Genomic DNA, 24,652 nt, shown 5'->3' with positions numbered 1-24,652 from the left:
GCACACATTTTGTCTGATGTTGGCATGAATATGCCTAAGCTTTTCTCTGCAGTCACTTTTGATATATTCCACCTTTCATGGGAAAAATGGAGTGTACAGTCCAGCCACATTCTTGTGTGCCTGCGAGTTTGATAAATGAGGCTTCACATAGACCCCAGGCTGCAATTATGAGAGTTTTTGGTGAATGTTGTGCTCACGGATACCGAAATTGGTAGCAAATGACATTTTAAATTTTTCTTTGATGTTTAAAGCCTTTGGATGCATCATCTTGCGCAAAAAGGACTGGTAGAATTCTGGCAAAAGCTTTATGGGCAACTGACCCTTATACTTAAAAACAGCTGGAGTTTTGATGTGCAGGCACCTTCTGATGTCTGTGGTTCACAGCCTTTTATGTGGTATCTGAGATGTTGGGTGGAAATGCCTTGTGGCTCTCAACCAGCACAGCTGTGAGGTTTATTTGTGCCATGAATTTATGTGTGTGTATATGTTTGTATTTGTGTGTTTATGTATGTAAGTATGAGAAGGATGTGTTTACATGCATTCACAGTGTGTATTTATGAATATTATACACATATTCTGAGCATGTTTTCACATACATATAAGTATGTGTGCATATGTTTTTGTTGTTTATGTTGTTTTGTCAACGTGCCTGTGAGGGTGTATGTGTGTATCTGGGTTTATGTATTTGTATGTGAGCATGTGTGCATGTGTGTGCCCGGCAGATAGCCAAATGAGGGGGGCTGTGGCAGAGCCGTTAATTAGCTCGGCAGGGGGGCAGGCACTGGACCAGTCCAGATGTCCACCTGTCAGCAACAGAGAGAGAGAGAGAGAGAGAGAGAGAGAGAAAGAGGGAGAGAGAGGGACAGACGGGAAGACGAGAGAGAGAGAGAGAGAGAGAGAAAAAGGAGAGACAGAGAAAGAGAGAGCTGGAGGAGGGCAGAGAGAGGCTGATTCATAACTAAACCATTGAGTTACCAGGTAACAAAGAAATGTAAGCCCATTCAAAAAAAGATTGCATGCATTGCTTTTATACAGAGTGATATCAAATTTTATGAAAAGATACATGTCCAGTACGTAGAAATGAACACTGAGTCTAAAATAGACTTACAGTATATCTGACTGAGTTTATGAAATAGAAATTAAAACATTTTATGTTTCTAAAGAAATGCATTGTATAAGGATCGCATAGCCACAAGGACTGACTCTATCTGAATGAATTTGAATGTATGTGTGGTGTTTATGCTGCTCTATTCTACATGCATTTGTATTTGTTCATTCTCTGCTACAGGAAACAGCCTAAGATGTGTAAGTGTATGTGCTGTAATGCTATCTGTGGTTTAGCATATGGATGTGTCAGGGCTCATCACCTCCGCTCCTCACTGTCTCTAGCTCAGTCCCTCTGAGGAGCATGCTGACTGCCAGCTCTCTGATTACGGCAAATTGAGCTCCAGCCTCTACACACAACTTCGGATCTTGATGCTACATGTTAAATACAGTGAGACCTGTCTGCTGCACCCTAATTTTAGCTAGACCTGCATGCTACACAGTAGGGATGTAAATGATTAACCATCACATAAACATCTATATCGCTGCTGTTGGAAGAAAACCTCGTATTTCCGAAAATGGTAACTTTACAGTAGAGGGGAAAGACATATTTTACTTTTGATGTAAGTCAATGGAACCAGGCTTTTTTCCAAGTTACTTTGGGTCATTTCTTTTGGTCCAATCATCATGAAATTTACACACAATGTAAAGGTTTGTTCAAATTATGTCAAAAACTGAAAAATATAGATAATAATGCAAAAATAGAGATACAAGGTTTTGTTCCGACAACAGCGATACAGTAAATATAAAAAAATATTGTCCAATGCAACCGTTCTTAGTAAGAAAGTTTCTTCTTAAAACCCACTTATGCAGTTTTCACAAAGATTCTGACATTCACAAGTGTTTTCTTATTTGGGATTTTTCCTTAGGTACGAACAGAATCTACACACACTTAAGAGCACAAAGGTGCAAACAATTTTGTGGTTTAAGAACATGTCATGGATCTGACAGACTTTTTCGTTGGATCTTTCTAACGAACAAATTTAAGAAAAAACTTGGTGATTGAGGCCCAATGTTACTTTGATATCATCTTCAATAAATGTGCAATACTCCATGTGAAATTTGGGTACAGTGTCCTCACAGTGTAAATATTTTAGCTTTTATTTCTTTATAATCCTTTATATTAATCTCTGTGAAAGATAGAGTTTATATTTTTTTATTTTATCTTATTTTTTACTTTTAGTATTATATATATTGTCTATACAGTAATAATTAACAAACTGTAAAAACCTTGTTAAGTAATAAGCGGGCATATCATTAAAGTTAAGAAACAATTTTAAATTGTACCCATGCAGTTAGTTCTGTTAGATAGACGTGTTAAAAAATGAATCACGTTAAAAAATAGTGGTGTTCTGGGCTACTTTTTGAGAGATAACACACCTGTAATGTAGGGCTGGACCTGAATATTTAACTATAGAAACTTAGATGACTCAAGGTTATGGTCCATAACACAGCTTTATTTTTAATTTGCTGAAAACAGCGCCAAACACGGCAAGAAGAAACACAGCCTCTACCTGTATTCTGGCTCTTCAATATAAAAGTCCTTGTAAAAATGAACCTGAAACAGCCCAACATAAACATTTCTTCTCTTTAAAAAAAAAACTGAACTATGTACAACACGGTGTGGCGCAGTTGTGGGCCGGTTGCTTCATATACACCTGGTCCCACATTTCAAAACTGCATTCCACGGTCTATATGAGGAACACTTTTAAATATGTTGGGTCATTAATAGAGTTCAGTCAGTGTGTGCGCTTATAAGAGTGCATGTATCAGATATTTTAGAGTTGCTTAGAACATATAAGTTTCTGTTTTGTAATTGATATTTTAATGGGTTGCATCCCTGATATTAGGCTTGTTGGTTAATGATTCACTGACCAATTTTGGTCAGTTATTGGTCAATAGAATTTGCCAAAATTTGCGTCCCTACTACACACTAATTACCTGCACACTAACCAATGCATACCTTAGTGATGTACCTTAAAAACTAGGCCGGAAATTTGGAATTGAAACTGGCATTGTTCCCCTGGGGCTGCTCTTTGTTCTGTGGACGCCTGTTCACTTCGTGAACATCTGAAAGGAGTGAGCTGTGTATAAGCTGCAGGGTTTTATTACATGCTCCAGATGGCTATTGAGTTTATGACTCCCATCAAAGCAACTCCTTTTCGAACAATGCGTCCGAAATCAATTTTGCCCCACGAGTGCTTGATGTTGTGTGTAGGCGTCGCTATTCTGTTGTGATGACAAGGGAGGGTAATGGAAGACATACTCACACTGTTGAACAACTATTGTTTGCAAAAGAAAACCTTATCCTGTGTACAGAATTATACAAGATACGTAGAAAAAGCAAAGCAATGCCTTGATAGGATCGTGTAATGATAGGTGAATAGGAATACGTAAGAAGGCTTTCGACCTGAAGCTCCACTGCCTTTACTATGATTAGGTATGTCTGCCACCCTTTTAACCCATTATGACCAGACGTTATTGTCAGCACGTTCATGATACATTGTTTGGAATAACTTTACAGTCAGTTTGTTTGACTTTTTGACATTAAATAGATTTTTTGTGCTTAATCAGATGAGACAGATCCCTTGACGACAGTGATAAATAGTGATAGTAATAAATCACCAAGTTAGAGTGAAAAATATAAAGATGTGTCCAGGGGACCAATTTGAGGGACTGGGTGCTAAACGGATATGTTGTGATTTGGAGACTTCTGTGAGCCCAGGTAAGGTGATGAGCCATGTTACTGCTGCTCCCAATGGCATTACAGAGCTAGCATAGGCATGCCAGTTGCTCTCCATTTACTCAGTGAGTTGTAGGTAATGAGGCAGAGGCAGTGGTGCTTTAGAGGAGGTTTAACGACCTGCTTATAAACACACAGTGTTTCTCTGATGAAATGTTAGTTACTGGGCTTGTCACTGTCATGACATTTTAGCTGACCATTAATTGTCCTGCAAATAACTGTGACATTTAACTGCCTTTTTTGGTTCATGTGTCTGTTATACTATAATTGTAATAGTGGAACTTATGACAAGGAGCCATTTTTGAGCACTGAACTTTTTAACATGTAAGTAGTTAAATTAAGAAAGAAATTTGCGTGGCTTTAAAATAATAAACCATGTACTGTGGCTAAGAAATCCTCCTTAAAATCAGTCTGCTCAAGGAACACTATTGCTGCTAATGGAAGTGAGGTGGGTAAAAGTAAGGATGCATTGATACAGATACTGGTATCCGGTATAGGCTTGATACTGTGCTCATTTACTCGTAATCAACCTCATAAAACTGCACCAATACCAACATTCTGATACCTGCTGATACCATGTGATGTAAGCCGAGTGTATATTGCCACGCTAATGAACAAATAACCGGCTGTAAATGAGGTTCTGCTCTGTGACACTGTGGCAGTTGGACACTGGGCACTTCAATTCTGCTTTGGTATATTCCACCAGTGATTTTACCGTTTTAAACACACACAAACACTTCTCTGATGTGGATGGAGACATGTAGGCTAGCAAAACAGGCAAAAAAATCATCATCAGTCTTATCTGCTAACTTTACTCTGACTGACTGAATAGATCGGTTATGGTTATGGTTATTTTTTAACAGTCTTTTTGAAACCAGGCATAAACTGTGTGATTTTATAAATCTTGTTCTTTGGTGACAACTAACACTGTATGTTTAAATCGCCCATCGTCTATGGCCAAAGCCTGCAACGTGATTATATGCTCACACTGTACGAAAGCGCTTGGTCCGACTGACATGATGCAACATGGCTGCTCCCACTGCACGGGAAACGCAGCCCCTACAGGTAGCTCTGCCTACAGACGATTTCCGATAAAACTGATTGTCAAAACAACATACAAGTCTGAGTCCGGAGCAAAAACATTGGCTGAATCTCAAATGACTCCTTGCTCCCTACAAAGTGCACCATGTAAGAATTAAAAATAGTGCCTCCTGCACTCAAACAGTGCATCATATGTCTAATATATAGTCATTTTGGATTTAGCCATGTCTGCACGATTTCATACTGAGAAAATAGTGCACTGTAGAAGCCAGAACCTAGATAGTGCACTACATAGGATGGAGGGGGCAGTTTGGGATTCACCCATTGACAAACTGTGCTAGAGCAGTTTTGCTAGCTTGAGTCACACTGTGCACTAAAACTAAAAACCAGGCACTCTACAGACTATTTAAAAAATCACTCTATTAACATTTATATCTTGCAATTCTATTAAGTCAAACAGAGGAAAGTCGACATATATGTGTGATGGTACCGCAAATGTCGACTTTTTGCCTCTGTTTCTGTGTGTTGACCTCTGTAGGAGCAGTGATTGTGATTGTCTGTGTGGTGGGACTGCTCAAACTTCAAGACCAAAATTTCTGTAAGAAAATGTCAGAAATCCATCTGATTGTCCGACCGCTCAATCGGAGCTAGTTTTGGCAGTTAATTGGGTATTGCTTCCCCTCTCACACTGCACGACAAACGATGGCCAATGAAGCTGAAATTCAGCCCAATCATGATATTTAGTCGGCTCAGTCACAAAATTTAGTTGGCTTAAAACGGCCTAAATTCACACAATGCATGCCCAGCTTAAAATAGGCTGTAGAGAGACTGTATTGTCCTACCATATATGTGGTGAATTTGGTTGCATTTTCTGCTTTTAACAATCTAATAATGTTCTAAAAAAAATAAAGCATTAAATGCTGTTTATATGATAGGGACAGTTTTGTTGGTGTACCAGGTCTTGCACAAAAATTAGAAGTCTCATTTTCACTGTAGCTTTTAATCTAAATCCAGTTTGGAAAACTGTTTTTTCCTTTGACTTCCTTTCCTTCCTTATGCAGGTGGATGGAATACATTAAATAGTTGCAGTCAGCTCAAATAATTGCGGTCAGACGATTATGTAATAATCGAGACAGGCCTATTAGTCTCATGGCTCGAAAGTTCTGTGATGGAAGACCTCATGAAGGTTGTTCTGGGAGGAGAATAAAGTATGTGTGTGTGTCTTACTCTCTCTTTATTGATTAGTCAGCTGTCATTGAGTCTAAACTGATCCCCTCTACAGAAATCCAACAGGAAATGATGTAAATTTATGGTTCTGCAGGAGACATCAGTCCTCCTTCAACTTGCAAATGAGACAGAGAATGAGAAAAAGTGACAGAAGCAGACAGAGCAGGGAGAGAAAGAGAGAGAGAAAGTAAGAGAGAGAGAGAGAGTGAATAAGATTAATAGATGAAGAGTAGGAGATAAAGAATGTAAAAGAGAAACAAATAACTAAAGCGACAGATCGAAGTAAATAAAAGATTGCATTTTGATTTACGATCCCATTACTGCAGATTTATGAGCTGCTGCGTTTTGAGTTATATTCTCGGAAGGAAAAATTAAAAGTGCAGAAAGCCAATTTAGCCTGAAACTGTACCTGCAGTAGGTGTTGCTGACAGTAACCGTACTGCGATTCAGTACAGTAATTTTACATACTTGAAAGAGAACAGAAATCAATGCCTATTAAAAGTTGATCATTTATTTGGTCAGCTGGTGGCACCGCTCCGTTTGTCTTTTTCATTGCGGAGAGCCGTCACTACACAGCCTTCCTGATCTGGATCGATATTAATCTGAACATTTTTCCCTGAGCGCCTCAACCCACTCGTCAGATTTTCTGTGTACCAAGTCGCTCTAGGAAATTAGTCTTTGTTCGGCATCACCTGTGTGACAGTAATCACTGAAACGTATAGATACACCCCTTTCTACGCACAAAGGGCCCTAGAATAGATCAAATAAGTGCATCAGATATGCAACATAAAAGCTCTTTTGAAGCGATGAGAGGGAAGCAACGTGTACATCAAATCAATTCAAAATGGCAGAGATGATCCACACAGGAAATGAGTAGGCTTAAAAGAAGTGGACACTTCAGATTCAGTGGTTACATAGCATGTGTCTGTAGGGGGAGTGTGTGTCCATACATATATATCATAATATGGCGTAGCTGAAAGAGAGAAAAGAGAAAGGAGGCATTAGAGAGAAAATGAGATTGAAACAGACAGAATAAAGCAGAGAAACATTTCCTGTCTCGTTTGTTCTTTGTCATTTTTTCAGTATGTGCATCAACATGCACATTAATAAATGTAAAAACTCATGTTTATCTCATTTTGAAGAAGCTAATTGCAGTAAGGAAGTGAGCATGTAAGCAACTTTATCTGGTTTATAATGTTTTTTAAATGAGCATGTTTGGCTGTGCACCCAAACCATGTCACAAGTAAAGGGCCTGTATGGAGAGAAATCTGACTAATCAATGCTTCCAGGAGTTTGCAATCACAAATTCACACAAATGCACCCAATTCTTGCAGTATTTGCAAGAGCTTGCAGTTTTGTCTAGTCAGTGCATTATTTCTGCATTAAAAGTGCAAATCGTAAGTGCCTTTATGATTATTGTAAGTGTGCACCTTTTATGGTACATGCTGGGAAGCCTTGGATAATTCAGAAATAATCACATTTGCCAACAAGTATTTCAGCTAAAGACAAGACAAATCAATTCCTGAACTATTTTCCATGAAAGCAGGGTGGAAACTGATTTAGCGATGTGCAGCGTCGTGGACCACAAACAGAGGTCGACGACCGTCACTGTTCCTCAGTGAAACATAGCTTCAGCTTCATGTTTGTACATTTTACACTGCGTTTGTTTATTGCAAAGAACATTAGAGCCCAGCTCAGAAGTAGGTATTTAGATATCACCGATGATTGCCAAGTAACCTGATGATACTTTAAAGGCGGTAATCACTTTGTTGGGAAAGAGATTTGAAAGAGAGCTAGAGAAGAAAAATATATGTAATAGATAATGCAGATTTTTTTTTAAACAAGACAACTTTGTAATTATTTTTACGTATCGCTATCCAAGGCCTAGTTCAGAGTCATACAGTACATTTGGATGTTCCACCAAAATAAGTTTGAGAGCACTTGATTTTATTTGCTTATTTTGTTTACAAGTAGTTTCATTGTTAAGTCCTGACATTTTGAAAACTTCTGTCTTTGACAATTTAAAGCGTGTTAAAATATTTTTTATTTTGAGTCTCTCTGTCTGCATGTTCTCATTTCTCAGAGGTACAGTTCATTTCCAATATGTTTCGCCCTTGTTTTTATCAGGAACTGACCAGGAACTGACCTGTTTTGATCCACTAAGCTAGGTTCAAAAGAATAGAAATATAAAGAAATATTGTCAGGCGCACAATCATTACACATTTCTACAGTTTTATTCAACCCTCCCCCCTCCGCCCCTCCCCCAAAACAGACAAAATGTAAATATTGCTGCAAAAATTGAGGAAAAATGCTGCAAGATCCTGGTAATTGACTGATCCTCCACTCCCATGTTAACTTATTTTTTGTTGCACAGTTGTGGTAATCCTACACATGTAACAAAGAGGAAATTATCAGTTTATCTACAGTATACTGGGACTAAAGAATACTGAATGAGCGTGTAATTGAGCTGAAGTCTTCTGTGTGTGTGTGTGTGTGTGTGTATCTAGTGTCAGTCTCTTTTGATTTCAGTCTCTGAAACCAGAGCAGTGCAATCAGTGCAGGTGAGATGGCTGAGCTGCTTCCTGCAGGCAACCACGTGGCATTGTGTTCCTCATTAGGCCCGGAGGATTGTGTGCATGTTGTCCGTGTACGTGTGAGACAGATTTCCTTTGCAGAGTGTGACCTGTGTCACCTGAGAACCACTCGTAGTGCATATTTGATACCAGCGTAAAGCAATCTTCCTGCTGAAGAACGAATTACTGCAAGCATCTAGTCTACACCAAGAAACAGTACACATAGCCATTTTAATATATGTGATTTGCTGGTAGAGGTGGCCAGTATAAATTAAGTCACAGTACACTTAATATAATATAAAGTGGGAACAGACCACTGTGTAAATGCATGTTGTTATTATCTCAAGGAATGTCAAGAAATTTGAACAAAAGTAGAATTACGGTACTCAGTTTCCTAAAGTTTTTTTTTAATGTGGCACTACTGATTTGCTGGTGCATGTCACCTGTTCAAACCTGTTTGACAAACTTTAGAAAAACTAAATAGTACATACCATGTGCTATCAACCCTGTGGAACCAAGCGTCTCACTGGCAATCCATTCTTGGCAATAGACGCTAAAAATCGTTTACATACATGCCACAGGAGGAACTGTTACCATGTGCATGTCTATGTTGACTAGAGTGAAATGTGTCAGTGTGTAAAATTGGAGCTTTATCTTTGCTACTGTGTTTCTACGACTAAACAAAAGAGGCACGAGGCTTCCTTTCTTGTAGGATGCACTGTATTTTTTCCAGAGCGAGTGTGCGAGCTCATTCAGAGTTCAGTTCGAACAAGTAAGTGCTTATTATCGATTTGTTTAATCAGAGTAACAATAAAACATGACTGACATCTCACTTATTTTCCTTTTCATGCTTTTTCTTGTTTAAAAATGTAGTTTGTGGGACAAAGTAAATAAAAAAATGACAGATGTACAGATTTGTTGGATCACATTCTTTATTCCAGTGTCCAATAAATTCAGATTCAGAGAAATCACATTATTAACGGAGAAGAACAAATTAAATGGCAGAAATTGCTATGTTTTTGCATTTTGTTTATAGGTATCATGATATATCGTTATTTACAGTATAACTGTGGAATATTTCAGGAGCAAGACCCCTAGACTGTCAAGATTTTTCCAACCTAACTCACAACACTTAGGGATAGAGCAAAAACATGGACTGTCTGGGGGTCCCTGAGAACCAGTTTCAGAAGCACTGATCTAGCTAACTCAGAAGTCTAATTGATTAATTGATCCGACTTTTAAAATGAAGTATACATTTTATGAACGAACTCAATTTCTGCAAGACTGTTCAGTCGTTTGAGCTTATAAGGCTTGAAAAGTACCAAAGCACCAGGTAAGAAAACTCTTGAACTGCTGAGCTGTTCGAAGAACAGTGCCAGTGAGTGGCAGTCAGGCTGTGTTGAAGTAGCAAAGATACTTAAGGCTGACCTAAAGCAGAGCTCTGCCCACATCACGGGCCTCCGAACATCACACTGGTTTGAGCTCCATTATGGAGATCCAATTCCTTTTATGGCTAAGGTTACACCAGCACAGTCTCCAGTATCACCTATCAATCACAAAAACACGTAAACAGGAAGGTGTGAGAGGTAGAAAAAAGTACTGTAGCGTGTTCATAGCAGGGCATGCCGCTCTGCTTTTTCTTCATTGGGTCTGGATCTATAGAGGAACGAGCGCGTGTTCACGTTCTGAGAGAGATGGCTGGTGACCGGACACGTGATCATCGATTAATCGATTAAAAAGCTGGCAGAGCTTCGTTTACAGGAGAAAATGGATGCTCTGTCAGGTTGTTTTAGAAGGGTTATGAAAAGTCCTGATGCTGTGTTCGCCTGGTGCATTCACAAAATGATATTTCTTTGTTTCACATATATGTGAGAAGTTATCGGACAGTTTTTGCACAATGTTAGCCTAGTTACAAATGATTTGGTCTTGAGTAAGTGCATGTCTAATTTTTAATCAATCACAAACACACCATCTTTTTGGCTGGCAAACTTTCTTCTATGAGAAATGATAATAAAAACTACAGTATCCATCAGCACTTGTCGGATCCTTGTTGCTTTATTGTGCTACAGTACAGAAATCTCTGCATAAACAACAGAAACTGTGATGTTTGTGGATTTTATGATAAGTGAGTAGACAAGCTGTTGTTTGGTTTAGTGCTTACATTCATTCTAATACTCCAGGAACTTTTTGTTTGTAATTTTTTTTTCTTAGCTTGCCAAGGGGGAGCGGGCAAAGTCTTCGGTAAGTGCGTTCTGTTTCCTGCTGTACTGAACCCATGACTGGTAGGCAAAGTAGAGCTAATAAAATAGTCATAATAGTAGTAAAATAATTATAAGGCCCCTGTAACCATGCAAGTGCCTGGTATGAGGCTGCACGTCTCGTAACTAGTCTTATGCCTCATACTCAGGGGAACAAAAATGCTTCAAGGCATTGTTCTTCAAACCCTTGGCTGACACTCATTTGAAGGAACTCGCCCTCAAGCATTTTGAAATCCTGTGTGACCTTGTGAGGATCCTTTAAGGAAGTTCTTTTTTTTAAATAAAAAAAGACACCCTTTCTGGATCTGGATTTCCAAGAGTGTGTCTGGCCATGCTACCATCTTCTGTGTAGATACTTCTGTAGAGTTGTGTGATTAGAGGTTATGTTTTTAGTGAAGCTTTTCCATGCCTGTGTCTAATGTGTCTGAAATTAAAGTAGTAATTTTGACAAGGGAGTCGGGTAATTAATCAAGCAAATGTGTTTACTGTTTGAGTTGCTCTTGGGAGTTCTTGTTTTTTTCTCCACTTGCTTTGATAAAAGATTAAGTTAGACAGTAATAAGATTAATATTTATCATGTTAATTTTCTCGACTTGGACAATTTAATGGTTTAATGGCTTTTATAAAAGGGCTTTATTGGCTCTTTCAGGCTTTTGGAGATGTACCACACAATACAGTGTGTTGTACAGGGGTGTAGAGATTTCTCGGGCTATGGGCTTGATTCTGTGTACCTGTTAGCAGTGGGTGCGGCTGAAACACCAAACTTAATTTTTAGGAGGGTTGTCCGCATCCTTTTGGCCATATAGTGTAATTTAAACCCCTGAAAGGTTTGAGTGCTGATAAAATGTGTGAGATTTGGCATAATTTCAAAAGGAGCCAGTTGTTTCCTCAGTTTTTACAAAGAATAAAAAGTTAGGTCTAAAGTGTCCAAACGTTTTTCAGAGTGGTCCAAAGCTCTTTTACTGCCCCCTTTGATGCTCCACAGCAGAATTAGATTTTTAGGTAAAAATAAAATAATCCTCCTTTGCGGTAAAATAAAGCTTTTCTGAGCCTTCTAACACAGTTTTAACAATAAGTGGTCTTAAATGTTGGAATTAATATATACCTGCTTACACACCAACGTTTAATCCTGAACATTGGTGCGCAGACTGTTGGTCACAGCAACGCAGACAACAGTCTTGTCTAGCTAGTGGCTAACAAAATGGCAAAGTAGAGTAATATTCAAGACAACCATCAAGAACTTAGAGACGAATGGATAGACTTATTTGCATTTATATGCACTCCAGCTGGTTTCCAGGTGTGTTTAATCTGCACTGAGAAACTGTCAACGACCATTTTTGTTGAAATGGGACCAAATGGCTCTTCTTTTGGGTTGCCAGCTTCTGACCTAAATGTTATTCATAAATGATTCAAAATATTAATATGCATTTTAACCCTCTGTTGCATTGTGTTGCCATATGGCAACAAATACTCTTATCTCTGTTTTACTAAAAATCAGTGACATAAGATGTGTTTTCCTATTTAATTGTGGAAAAATGGTCTTTTACTTTAAAAGGATAACTACTTTATCACATCACATCATGACTAGGAATTCTTATTATGATGTTGTTATTACCATATATTACAAATGCCAATTGAAATTGTATTAATTTTCAATATTTGTAAATATTGGGTCATACATTTCACTAAGTATAAGTTGGGTTTGTTTGGTCTTTTTGTCAAAAATGTATGTTTTTAGAGAAAAATCTGATTTTATGGTCCTTTTTTAGATTTTATGGTGCTATGGTACGTTTGCTCATTGTTGCCATATGGCAACAATTTACCAAATACCCCAATTTAAAACATTTTTTTTTTTCAAATATTTCCATTATTTAAACAATTTTAAATAACAAAAACACATTAAAACATTTTTATCATGTTTAACTCATAATTCATGCAACAGAGGGTTAACTGTTCCATAAATTTTTGCAACAGAATCATCTTCAAATGTCTTCACTAGTCTTAAGCCTTTCTGACCAACAGTCAACACTGTCACAGAGTAATTAGTGTTTAATATCCTCTCCCTCTCTAAACCCAAACAAGACTCTCACTCTTTTGCACCATGTAGACAGTGGTTTAATTAAGCCTAAATAATCCTCCTTCATTACAGCAACAAAAAGAAGAAATCAGTTCCATTGTTATTAGATAGCTGCTTTTGGAATTGTAGATGCTTTTGTGTAGGGTTTTTTCTGTTACTGTAACCATGTGCATTATAACTGCACTGTAAAAGTACTTTGTCAGTTCAAACTAGAAAAAGTGCTTCATGTGGCAACAAGCAGTTTGGTTTAATTCAGGTGAAATCAGTGATCAGTAAGCTTTTAATGATCTAAATCAATATTTTTAATCAATCTGAGTCTCACAAACCTGTTAAATCAACCATTTTTTACAGTTCATTTGCCAAAGCAGTGGATCTTAATGAAACCAAAATTGTTTTGCCCCTGAGCTGCTCATTCTTCTAAGAAGCCGACCAGACCCAGCTTTGTTGCTGTCAGTAAAGTTGAGTGTGCTGTCATTGTGTCGGAAGCATGTAACGCTTCTCTATGTTCCTTCTAATGTAAGTCATATCTCAGCCCACCTTGGTGCTTGGAAGAAGTTAATCTGTGTCATGTATCAGTACCAGCTGACATTCTCCTCCAGGCTCTTTCAGATGCTTGATAAGGCTCCATTGCTAATAGCTGTGTTCATGCACATCTGAGGAAAGTGGGGTGAACTTTTGTCTTCTCAGATTGATAGTGCTAATGTGAGACGGAAAAAACCTACAGCTACAAGAGCTGGCGGAAACTGAATTGGGGAGAAAACGGAAAAACTAGCAAGAAAATTAAGACGGTTTTGATTAAAAAACCTACCTGCCAACACAGACTGACACATTCTGTCTGTCTCTCACACACACAGGCGAAGTAGCAGCAGCTTTTTCTTTGCCCAGATGCTGTTTAGAGACAAAAGAGAAGCATTATTATATTACAGAGTGTTTCTTTTAAATTTGTTTTAGATAAGAAACATTTGTTTGTCTGTATGCATGTTTGTGTCTGAGAGATGAGAGAGATGTTGGGACTTGTTCAGTCTTCTTGTATTTCAGAATCACATTATCTCCTGCCGTTTTTGGTCTGAGTGGCTTTGTTAGTGTTGCTGCCTGAAGACAAGAAGCTTTTTCCTGAACTTTAGCATTTCATTTTTGTTCTCTTATAGTCCTGCCATGCATGTGGCAGGGTCAGGAGAGGAGAACTGAATGAAAGCCCTAATGCTTTTGCTTGCTGTGCTTAATCTTCTAGTTATGATCTAAATTTGACAGTGTGATTTTGACCGTTTTCTCTTTTAAGAACCCAGTCAGGTGTCAAGTATTGTTGGAGAAACTAAATAAAGTTAAATAAAAATGCATTATAGTACCAAATAAATAGAATTTATGACGTGTCTTCTGTTCAAAGCACCAATCATGCGCGCTGTATTCTCTTGAAGGGTTTCAGTGTATTGAAGTGCTAATATGACCAGGTACTTTGGGAACTGATTTTCTGTACCCAACTCATTTAATGGCCACCTTCTTTCTTCTTTCTTAGTTATAACTGTTTAATTTAATGGAAAGCCATTAAAATAAATGGCGTTCAGCAATATATGAATGTTAATGGTGTGCATGTAATAGGTTTAACTTGAGCAGCACTGTAGGCTGTGACTAAGATGTACTACATGCGTAAGTAGAAGATTCTTCTGGGCATCAACATATTAGCTGCATATGCTGTTTGTGCTCAAACACCTTTCTGCTTCTGTTTAGCATCATCGTTAGCATCTTGATCAGTTTCCACTGGTGTTGATGCTAAAGCTAAAGAGTGTTCGGCCGGCTAATTAAGGGTGTGATTCTGCATGTGTTATGCTGGTGTTGTGCCATAAATGAAAGCTGAAACCGGTGGTCTCTTTTATGGCAGTAACAAATAAATGAATAGAGAAAAGTGGACGTACATCAAAGACATGTTGGTCTTTGTTTTTTTTTTATTTTGCCCACCTTTGGTGTGCATCTGCTTTGCTCTAATTGACTCCACCGTTTAGAACAGCATCCGTCAAATTGATATTCACAGATTGGGTTTGTCTAAAAAAAATTTTCAGCTAAAAAAGGAATTTAGCTGAAAAATGTGTGCTCTCCAATAAGAGAACTTGAGCACGTTATGGAATTCAGACAGCATTTGGCATTTACTGCCTAAAATTCTAACAAATGCAGACTTTCACCCATGCAACATTTAAAGGCTTCAGATGAATGGGCTATTTTAAATCCAGAATGCATTAGACATTCAGTGTGAGTGATGGAGACTGCCTGAGGTGGCGATTAAAAAAAAAGAAAAGGAAAAAACCTACTTTACTTTTAATGTAAGTATATATATATATATATATGTATATGTATGCATCTGGATTTGATATGTTTTCGCTGTGGAACTGAGGAGAAGTAGCCTGGTTGCACACAGCATACACAAAGAAGAGGGCAGTAAATCCCACCTCAACATGTCTCTGTGGTAATTTTACTTGCTAATAGAAACAACTGGCTTGTATTTCCCCTCTAAAGGGCTGATTCCATAGCTGCTTGTCCAGGTAATACTGCTGTTGCCTGCAAAGCAAGGCTTGTATTTCACTAACAACAGTGTACCCGCTGTAAGGTGCATGTATGTTTACCCTGCTGTCTGTTAAACCGTTAGGTGGCCATAGCTTCATTCCTGATTAGGGCTTTATGGCCAGTCCTGCTAAGCTGTCATTAGTAATTAGTAAGTGAGTACATGTAGGTAAATAAAATAAACTCTTTATTCTTACTATAGGATTATGTAAATGACACCCTCCAGGCATAAATGACTCCTAACGGTACAGGTTTGTTGCTGATAGTGAGCAGATATGGCTGTGTGATTGACAGGCCCCAACGCCAAGCTGGGACTCCGTTGCAAAGCCTGCAAGATGGGTATCCATCACAAGTGTCTGGACGGGGTAGGACAACAAAGGTGCATGGGCAAACTGGTAAGACTCTTTACCTTCCCTCTTGTATTGTGATGGGCTGTGACGGTATTTTGTTGTTGTAGGAGAGTCTTATTGTAGTGTCCCATTTCCTGTCAAAGTGTAGTCTATATTATGGATGTATGAATCTAAAGGTCTGGATTGGGAGCTGGTCCAGGCATATTTCAACGTTGTAGAGGTACTATTATCAGACATGATCCCCAGTTCGCAGCAGTGCTGACCGTTGCCATAAGTTAACAAGTGGTCCAAATGTCTGCAACATTGAAACGTTATTTTTTCGAACCGTAGTGCATAAACGGATGTTAACAGTAACATAATGATCAAAATCTTCATTTGATGCTGTAAGATAATAAGTTGTCAAAAAACAAATGGATTTTATTAAACAGATGGACATTTTAAAAAAACTAGGCCCTACCCCCTCCCACACACACAGTGCACACACATACCCCCCACCTCCCAACCCCCCCCATCCAAAACGTCAGCCTAGCAGATCTTTCCTAAATTGGATTTGTCCTACTAAGTTTAATGTACTTAAAATGTTTTCTGCATGGCTGGATTATCCTTAAAAAATACATATATCAGATCAGTATCAGCAGATGCTCAATATTATGTGATTCAGAGCAGGATTGGGGCAAAAACTGGATCAGGGCACACCTAGTTTGTTTTTCCCTGCTTTAACACTACTGCTTTAACTCATCAGTTAATTAACAAGATGGAAAAGGGGAAGCCACTAAACTATGCAGTGCAAAGGTGTGACGAAGGTTGAGAAAGAAGGAAAGCTGTATGGAAACTTACCAAGGGTTCAGTGTAACAGATATGATACTGGAATAAACTGTAATCCACAGAAGACTGGACTGCTGAAAGTCCTGTAAACTTTGACCTATATTTCTGTACCAATGTAGTAGGGCTGCATGATAAATTGTATTTTCATCATTATCATGATAGACACATCATTAAGAGCTGTGACGACAGAACAGATCAACACACGCTGTTAGAAGCTTCTCTGTGCTGGGACTGAACCCTGTCCTCCCACGTGGGGGATAAGTAACTTAAACAGTGGGCACATGTATGCAGGTCAAAAACTACTGCATCCTGAACTACACACCTATAAAACACATCAGTCATTAGATGGATGGATGGATAGATAGATAGGTAGACAGGTAGACAGACAGACAGACAGACAGACATAAGTTTATAAGAAATAAAGTATATCTATTTGCATATTTACGTAGCATATGAGACAGTTGTTGTATTTACATGATAGCAGGCACTGAGTGGTATGATGTAAACAATGAGTATAGACATAACTAGGAGTTGCAGCAATATTACAATGTAAAGTGCATAGTGAAAGTGTCATTACAGCAGCAAGTTATGATGCACAGGATTGTTCTCACACCTGGTATTGTGCTTTAAGTGTGCAAGGTAATAATGACTACTGTCACAACAATAATAAAAAAAAAATCAATAAAAATATTTGTTCATTCTTAAATGCCTATATAAAAATAAATACATGATTATTTGTTTTTTGTAGCTTTTATTGTATTAGCTTTCAGTGCACAAAAAATGTGATTGCAGTTGTGATGTTAAGAGCTGTATTTGCTGTTTGCTTAAAGGAGAGGCTAGTATTACCACTTTAGAATAAGACTACCCTTATAAACACATGAATGGTTTAAAAGAGTTTATTAATGATTATAAATTAAAAACATAAACAAAAACGGCAACAGTGACCTGTTGTTTGCCTAATAGCAAACCCTCATTCATTTATACTGTTAAACCTCATATTTTTACTGATCTTAATGTCTTCATCAGTCAGCATTAAACCTGTCAGCTTCATCACATTCATATTGATCAGATATATTTTTTCCTTTTTTATTAATGTGTTATAACTGCTTATTCAATTTTTTAAGTGCTTATGACCTAACTAGTAACCATTAACAAACTAATTTTAAACCATTCATAAATGCTTTATAAGTGCAGTCTTTTTTAAAGTGGTACCGATTTCTGTTTACACATACAAACAATATGTCTGTACTTGCATTACATCCACTTAGAGGTACACTATTTTAATAATTTATTGCTTCTCATATTCATCATTGTAACAGTTCTATCGAACATTGCATTTTATGTCAATATCGTGCAGCCCTACACTGAAGGTAAAGAAAACTGGCCTGCATGTAATGTCATGGAATAAGATTATGTACTTTGGACTGTAATTGAGAACAATAGCTGGGCTAACTGCGTTGAAGATGAGGGTAAATGTGCTAAATCAGTTGAAAGAAACTGATTGTCAGACCTTTTTTCTGACACAATTAGTCTCTAATTCCATACTGCTAATGGTACTGTGAAGTGACAGCTGTCCTGCAGAGACCGGCTGTCATGTGCCACTGGCAAATTGCTGTAATTTTGACATTTTTCAAGAATTACTGTGATTTCACACATACTTTTGAACAAAAAACTGGAAGAATAGAAGTAATCAGTGTCAATCCTAATATCTACATCTTACACTAATATCTACATCTTACACATTTATCATGATGTTGAGGTTTGTTTTAATATGTCCAGATGCCCATCCACATCCACAACATGTACAGTAAACATTTTTCAGTTGCTGGATGACACTAGCAGTGCTAAAAAATAAGCATGGCGGCCTGCAGAAACACTTCACATGGTGGAATTTTGAACTTCTGTTATTTGTGTTTCTTGAAAACTCTCACAAACATGTTTAACCAGAACCATGATATTTTAAGTCCACCACCTATGAGAAGCCAAAAAGATGTGAGAAAATCACATGTAAAGATTTGACTGCATTCCATCAGGGTTCTGTTTTATCAGTAGACAGCAGGGCACAATTTAAAACAATGTAAAAACATACAACAATCTATCATTAAGTTTAGGAGTCTTTTCAACGCCTACAGAAAGCATGCAAGTTCCATTGTTACTCATCCATATATTTTTAATATTTATAAATAAATAATGTTGTGCTATTATTTCAACTGCAGTAGTTGCTTAGCCTGTTGCAGACAGTCACTTTCATGCTCTCTTCATAGGTACTGCTCTTGTCACTCTTTGACTTTTGGTTTTTGGATGGCTCACTTATCAGTTATTTCAGTTTGTTTACATTGGCATTCTTGTTTATTTTAATATGGGTGAGATCGTTCAAATATCTGGCAGTATTTGCATTGTTCTCGAAAGGTTTTTACTGTGCTGTGAGGCGTGTCAGTTGAAGATGGGGAGACATGCACACAAACACACACACACACAAACAAACAAACAAACCGCTCACTACCTTTGCGCAGATTTATTTGAACAGTTATTTCCTCTTGTGTAAGGCAGGGGTGCCCATACTTTTGTGGCTTGAGATCTGCTTTTTCCAGTAGACAGGTCATCATGATCTACCTTTAAAAAAGACGGGCCTAGCCTTTTTTGAAACTGTTTAAAGCACTTCAGTGGTCTATTTTGACATTCAGCATTACAGAGCAAACGACTGAAAAATCACACTAACCTTATTCTGATGATAGGCACTGAATGGTGTCAGCTGGTTTGTGTAGTCTGGACCACTTTTTTCTTCCTGACTTCACTTTTAGCTGTGAATTCGGCATCGTAGTTTCTGTGTATAGTTCAAAAATGCCTCTTGACGTTCCTCTTCTTTGGAACTGCGATGGCTACTTGGCAAATCAAGCAGATGCATTTGGAGTTTGACATTGTAAAAGGATAGTCCTCCTCCCGCTCTGCATGGAAGTTATCAGTTTCTTTGTGCTCGATCTCGCACTCGTCTTCTGAAAGAGTCAGTGTAGGTTACGAAAAGAAAACGCAAATATGGTGCAACACAAACAGCTACTGGTAAATGAAAACTTTCTAGATTGCTAGAGAGACAAACTCACCACAGGGCTTTAGGTGGCTGCGGCGTAGGAGTAAATTAAAGAGACAGTGGCCACATTTCACGTCAGTCAATTACATTGACCTGCCCGCCACCAGAAGCAGTAAGAAAGTGCTGAAATTAGGCTGTTTGAACCAGGCGCGATCTGCTAACGTCGACGTATTGGGCATCCCTGGTGTAAGAAAAGTGCTAGAAACATGACACTAAAAGGCCATCTTGCTAACTGGTGCTTTGATTTGCCTCCATCTTGAAAAAGTTGAAAAATAAACATCAAAATAATGCCTACAGCAAAAATTAATCATGTAGAAACAGAAAATACACAATCAAAATGTTGTAAAAAGATTTGACAGAAGCCAAAACATTTTTTAGCATCATCCAATTCAGTTCAGTTCAATTCAGTCCAACTTTAATGATCTCCGAAGGGTAATTGCTGGCCTGTACATACATAACGTAAAATAATTAAAGACAATAAAACTACATAGAAGAAGGAAATATAAACAGACCACCCAAAACATATAACCACGATATAATCACAACCAATGGGTTTCTGCAGACTGCCACACATATTACTTCACAGTGTCTTCTTGGTGATAACTATAAGGAGGACCAGCAGGACTTTTCTGATTAGGTTTTCCTGATTAGGTTTTTCTGATTCCCTATGTATTTGCATCTGCGTATGTGTTAGTTATAGGCTGTCCGGTGTAGTTATGAGTGTTTGTGTTTGGGTCTGAATATGTGTCTGTGTGTGTATGTGTGTTATAGAGTACATTAACCCTGGTAGTTATTTTTGGCGATTAGATGAAGATTAGACGTTAGATGGTGTTATTCAGCACTCTGTCTTTTCCTCCTTCTGTGAACTGGGGTGTGAGCAGGCATCTTAATGAGATTGTGTGTGTGTGTGTGTGTAGCAGAAAGCGTTTGTATGCGTGTTCGTGTGTTAGCTAAAGAGTGTGGGTGGTGTCGATGGGGAAACGTGCATCTACCGTTTGAGCATCTCTCAGTGTCTCTCCAGGGTCTTGCAGTCACGACCGCACTAGGGGTTTCACACGGCCCCCATATGGAAAAACAGTCCCCATGGAAAAACAGCAGAATAGAATTTTTAAGGGGGCTAACTTCCAGAAAGCTGCCTTTCCCATCACTGCTGTCCTGTCCGGATGCATGCCAGGTAACTCTGGGAATGATGGATGAGAACGGGGAACTCTGCCAATGCATCGGTCCACACAAATTTCAGCATTATATCCACTGGATGGACCTTTTGCATTGGTACATGTAATTTAATGAGTGAAATAATTATGTTGAAATTAGAATGATGACTATGTTTTAGTACCACATAGTACTACATGCATTAAATTGAAATGTATACACTATTTCTACATATGAAATTACAACATGCTTTTTTATTGCCAGCAGTAACTTCCAAAAAATATGGGTTAAGATATGACATAAATCATTAATACCACTAATTTTTTAACACATTTTCCTTATTTGACCCTTTGAACCATCCCAAGGTCCAGCCTGAAGCCCAGCTGCTCATGTGCTGTTGCTATAACTCTCATTCAAACACAGCTTTTAAATGGCGAGTTCAATGAATCTCTGGATAAACGTTATTTCCAGTTATTTCTTTTGAATTTGTCAGTGAAGTATCAATCTGAAGTGTCATTTACAAGCAAAACAAACCACTGATGCTGGCAACATAAGTAATATGACTGATGTTCGTACCAGGGGACGCCTTCAGCAGACTGAACTGGACAGGGCTAGTGGTAGAACTGAGAATAAATCAACACCTGCAGACTAATAAAGCAATAGCAAATGTGGAAAACTACAGTTCCCAGCCTGACAAAACTGCATATGACTTCTTCACTTTTAAATCACGAGTCCGTTCAGCACTGTCCAGATGAGAGTGAATAAGCATGAAGTTAAGTGGTACTTGTCAAAGGGTGCTCACTAAGTGGTAGTCAGGAATCTCTGCAAGTGGCAGTCCAGTTAGCGCTACTGCAATAGATGAATTAAAACAACACTCCAGTATGAACCCACCTGGAGAGCGTAAAATATGTACAGTGATCTGATGATGATGTCCGTGTAATTCCTGAGGGGTTTTAATCCCCAGGAAACCACAGATCTGTGTGCCCTACTGTCCCTGCAAGAGGAGAATCGTATGCCCAAAAGGAAATGGAAAAAAAAGACACGTGTAGTGTTGCTCTGGGCGTAAGGATGAGACTGCCAATGAAGTTTTCGGCTCACAGGGATGGAAAATCACGCCACAGGGGACGAGCTTAAAAAGAAGAACTCCCTGCCGAGTCCAGCTTCGAGTTCAGTTTTCCCTTAACTTGGCATGTTGTTATTTTTAAGCATGTTTATTTCTCTTGGCCTGTGTGATCACTGAGACCAGAGGGAATCTTTGAGCTCCATGGGCTTTGGGAAGAAGTTGTATTCAGTGAGGAAGATGAAAACGAAAACGCGCTAAGAGTGGCAAGGACTGCGATAATAAAGGCATTGTAGGGGTGCACCCCTCATTAGTTAGCCTTTATTTGAGGAGTGGGTTTCGAAATACACCAGTGTTGCTGGTATTCTTGCTGTTTTGCTTGCCTTAGTAACAAAAAGTATAGAGCGCAAATCTATAATTATTGATCTTCTTTGTTCTAAAGGTGGTTAAAAATAAACATCATAATTAATTATCCTCACAAGTTGTTAATAATCCAGGTATTAGATCGAGCAAATTTGGGTCAATCAATCTTTAAATGTAGTTACCTGACCAGTGATGCTGTGCCATTCCTGCATTCATTAGGCTGCCATAACAACAATAGGCCTGCTCCTTTTAACCTTTCTCATAATGAGCTGCATCTGAAATGTGACGTCTAGGTACTGGAGAGGTGCTTACGGTACCGGAGCGAAGCTTATTTTAGCTCGCCATCTCTTCAGTCGTGGATAAAGAAGAATTCATCAAAGCAGATTTGGGATGCTGATTGTGTATGCTGTCCTTTATCACGGCAAAAACATAAACAAGTAAGGGCATGGCTAGTGCAGTGTGTGCGCACGTGTGTGTGTGTATTGGAGGCCACATATGGTTTTATAATGCTAATGCTTCCATATTAGGATGGCACCTGGACCAAGGAAGATTATGCAGTCTGGATTGGCTACTGTACTGGATTAAATCTCCAATATGTTCAAAGTTAAAACAATTTAATCCACTTCAGAGGCTGAAATAATAAAAAAGGATCATTGGCAGAGGTAGCAAAATCTGGACAGCATGAATTAAGATGAATTCACCTGCACAGAGAATTTAAGGCTGGTTGTTCTGGATGCATATAAGGCCTAAGTTGGACGCTAAAAAGACTTCTGAGAGGAGAATCCCCAATCACACTGGAACATTCCTTTCATGTTTAACACATTGGCTTGATACCGAATGTAGTCTATGTGTCCAAATAAATGTGTGTGTAAATGATGGGGTCAGTGTGGTTGCTGGCGAGAATGAGTGGGCGGTTAAAATAAGCCTTTAGAGCAAGAGATGAAAGTATCTGACCGTTTCAATCTTGTAATCGAAATGGCCTTTTTGGTAATCATGACATTTATATATTCAGCTACATCTGAGAGACTGTATATGTGTGAGATGGAGAGAATGGGAGAGTGAGAAGATGAAGGGTGAGCATTCTCACCTTGACTGAAGAGTGTGACAGATCACACACAGCTGGTCAGATAAAAACACAAGCTTATCTTCTGCAAAACATTTTGCCTGATTTCTGAGTCAGACACCAGAACAATACTGTTATACATTTGAGGATAAATTACACCTTCAAATCAGTTTTTCTTGTTGTTGTTCTGGCTTTGCTTCTCCGTTCTCTGCTCATTTTACAAGACAGAAATGATCAGATTGCCAGGAATATGATACTATTAGAATGAACTTTATTTTCTTAAGGTTTACATCAGTTTTACATGTGGAGGAAGGGTACTGTAGTTGTGCCACGTTATCTGTAATAGTTATGACCGATTTGCACAGGAGGAGAAATCACTGAGACAGGAATAACTACTTGATTTACACACTTATTTATATCAATATACCAAATACCAAAAGCAGTAAAGCATGTCCAAACAATTAATTTCATCGTAATTTTGTTTTTCCCTGTCTTCCTAGCCATGTTCAGGTAATGCAGTGTGTCATTAGCATTGTCCCCCGCTTGTCTTTTCACAGCCAAGTCAACATCTTCACATATTTTTTTTTTTCTGTCATTTTGCATGTTTTAATGTTCAGAGCTGTACACTTGAAGTAGGATAATACATTACTGTTAATTTGGGCCACATCAAATACACGTAAATGCTTCAAGCACCTCCACACTTAAGAAAAGCTGTGAAAACTCCTCTTCCAGAGGAATATTTACTGAAATGGCAGTTCACACAAAATTAATTTGCACGCGTGTGCAGTGCGTAAAAATGAGTGACGTCGTGTTAGGATGGGACTAAATTCACAGCTAATAATTACATTACCTGGCGTAGAACTAATATCACTTGAATAGTACTTTAGTCTGTATCATAGTTTCCAGCCCAGTCCTGAAATACTGCTGCCCTGCTTTTCCTTCACTGTGTTTGTCCTGAGCTGTGTCACCAGAAATCATAAAAGGATTAAAATGATTAGAACAGGGCAATCACAAAAATGCGCGGCTAGAAGAGCAGTTCAGGTTTTTGTTCAAGTGCACTTTCTTTCCATCAGCTTCAGTCTTTAATATTTATGACATGTAGTGTTGCAGTACCTGTGCTGCTATGACCTCGACATCCACAGTCACAACAGTATTCCAAGCCAGTCATCAAGTGTCCCTTGA

The 24,652-nt window shown here is 38.4% G+C and overlaps 1 protein-coding gene across 1 annotated transcript in view; it reads left to right on the top strand.

The window, feature by feature from the left end:
• The window catches only part of stac (SH3 and cysteine rich domain), a 62,015-nt gene that overhangs the window by 18,074 nt on the left and 19,289 nt on the right, over window positions 1–24,652 (top strand). Inside the window, exon 3 of the mRNA XM_036593854.1 lies at window positions 15,867–15,967. Within this exon, the coding sequence (XP_036449747.1) occupies window positions 15,867–15,967 (101 nt within the window). The remainder of the gene's footprint in view (window positions 1–15,866; window positions 15,968–24,652) is intronic.

Source organism: Colossoma macropomum, unplaced genomic scaffold (genome assembly GCF_904425465.1).
Source record: "Colossoma macropomum unplaced genomic scaffold, Colossoma_macropomum, whole genome shotgun sequence".
NCBI classification, from domain to species: Eukaryota; Metazoa; Chordata; class Actinopteri; order Characiformes; family Serrasalmidae; genus Colossoma; species Colossoma macropomum.
Note: the sequence above shows the minus strand (reverse complement) of the source record. Positions and strands in the feature narration are given on the sequence as shown.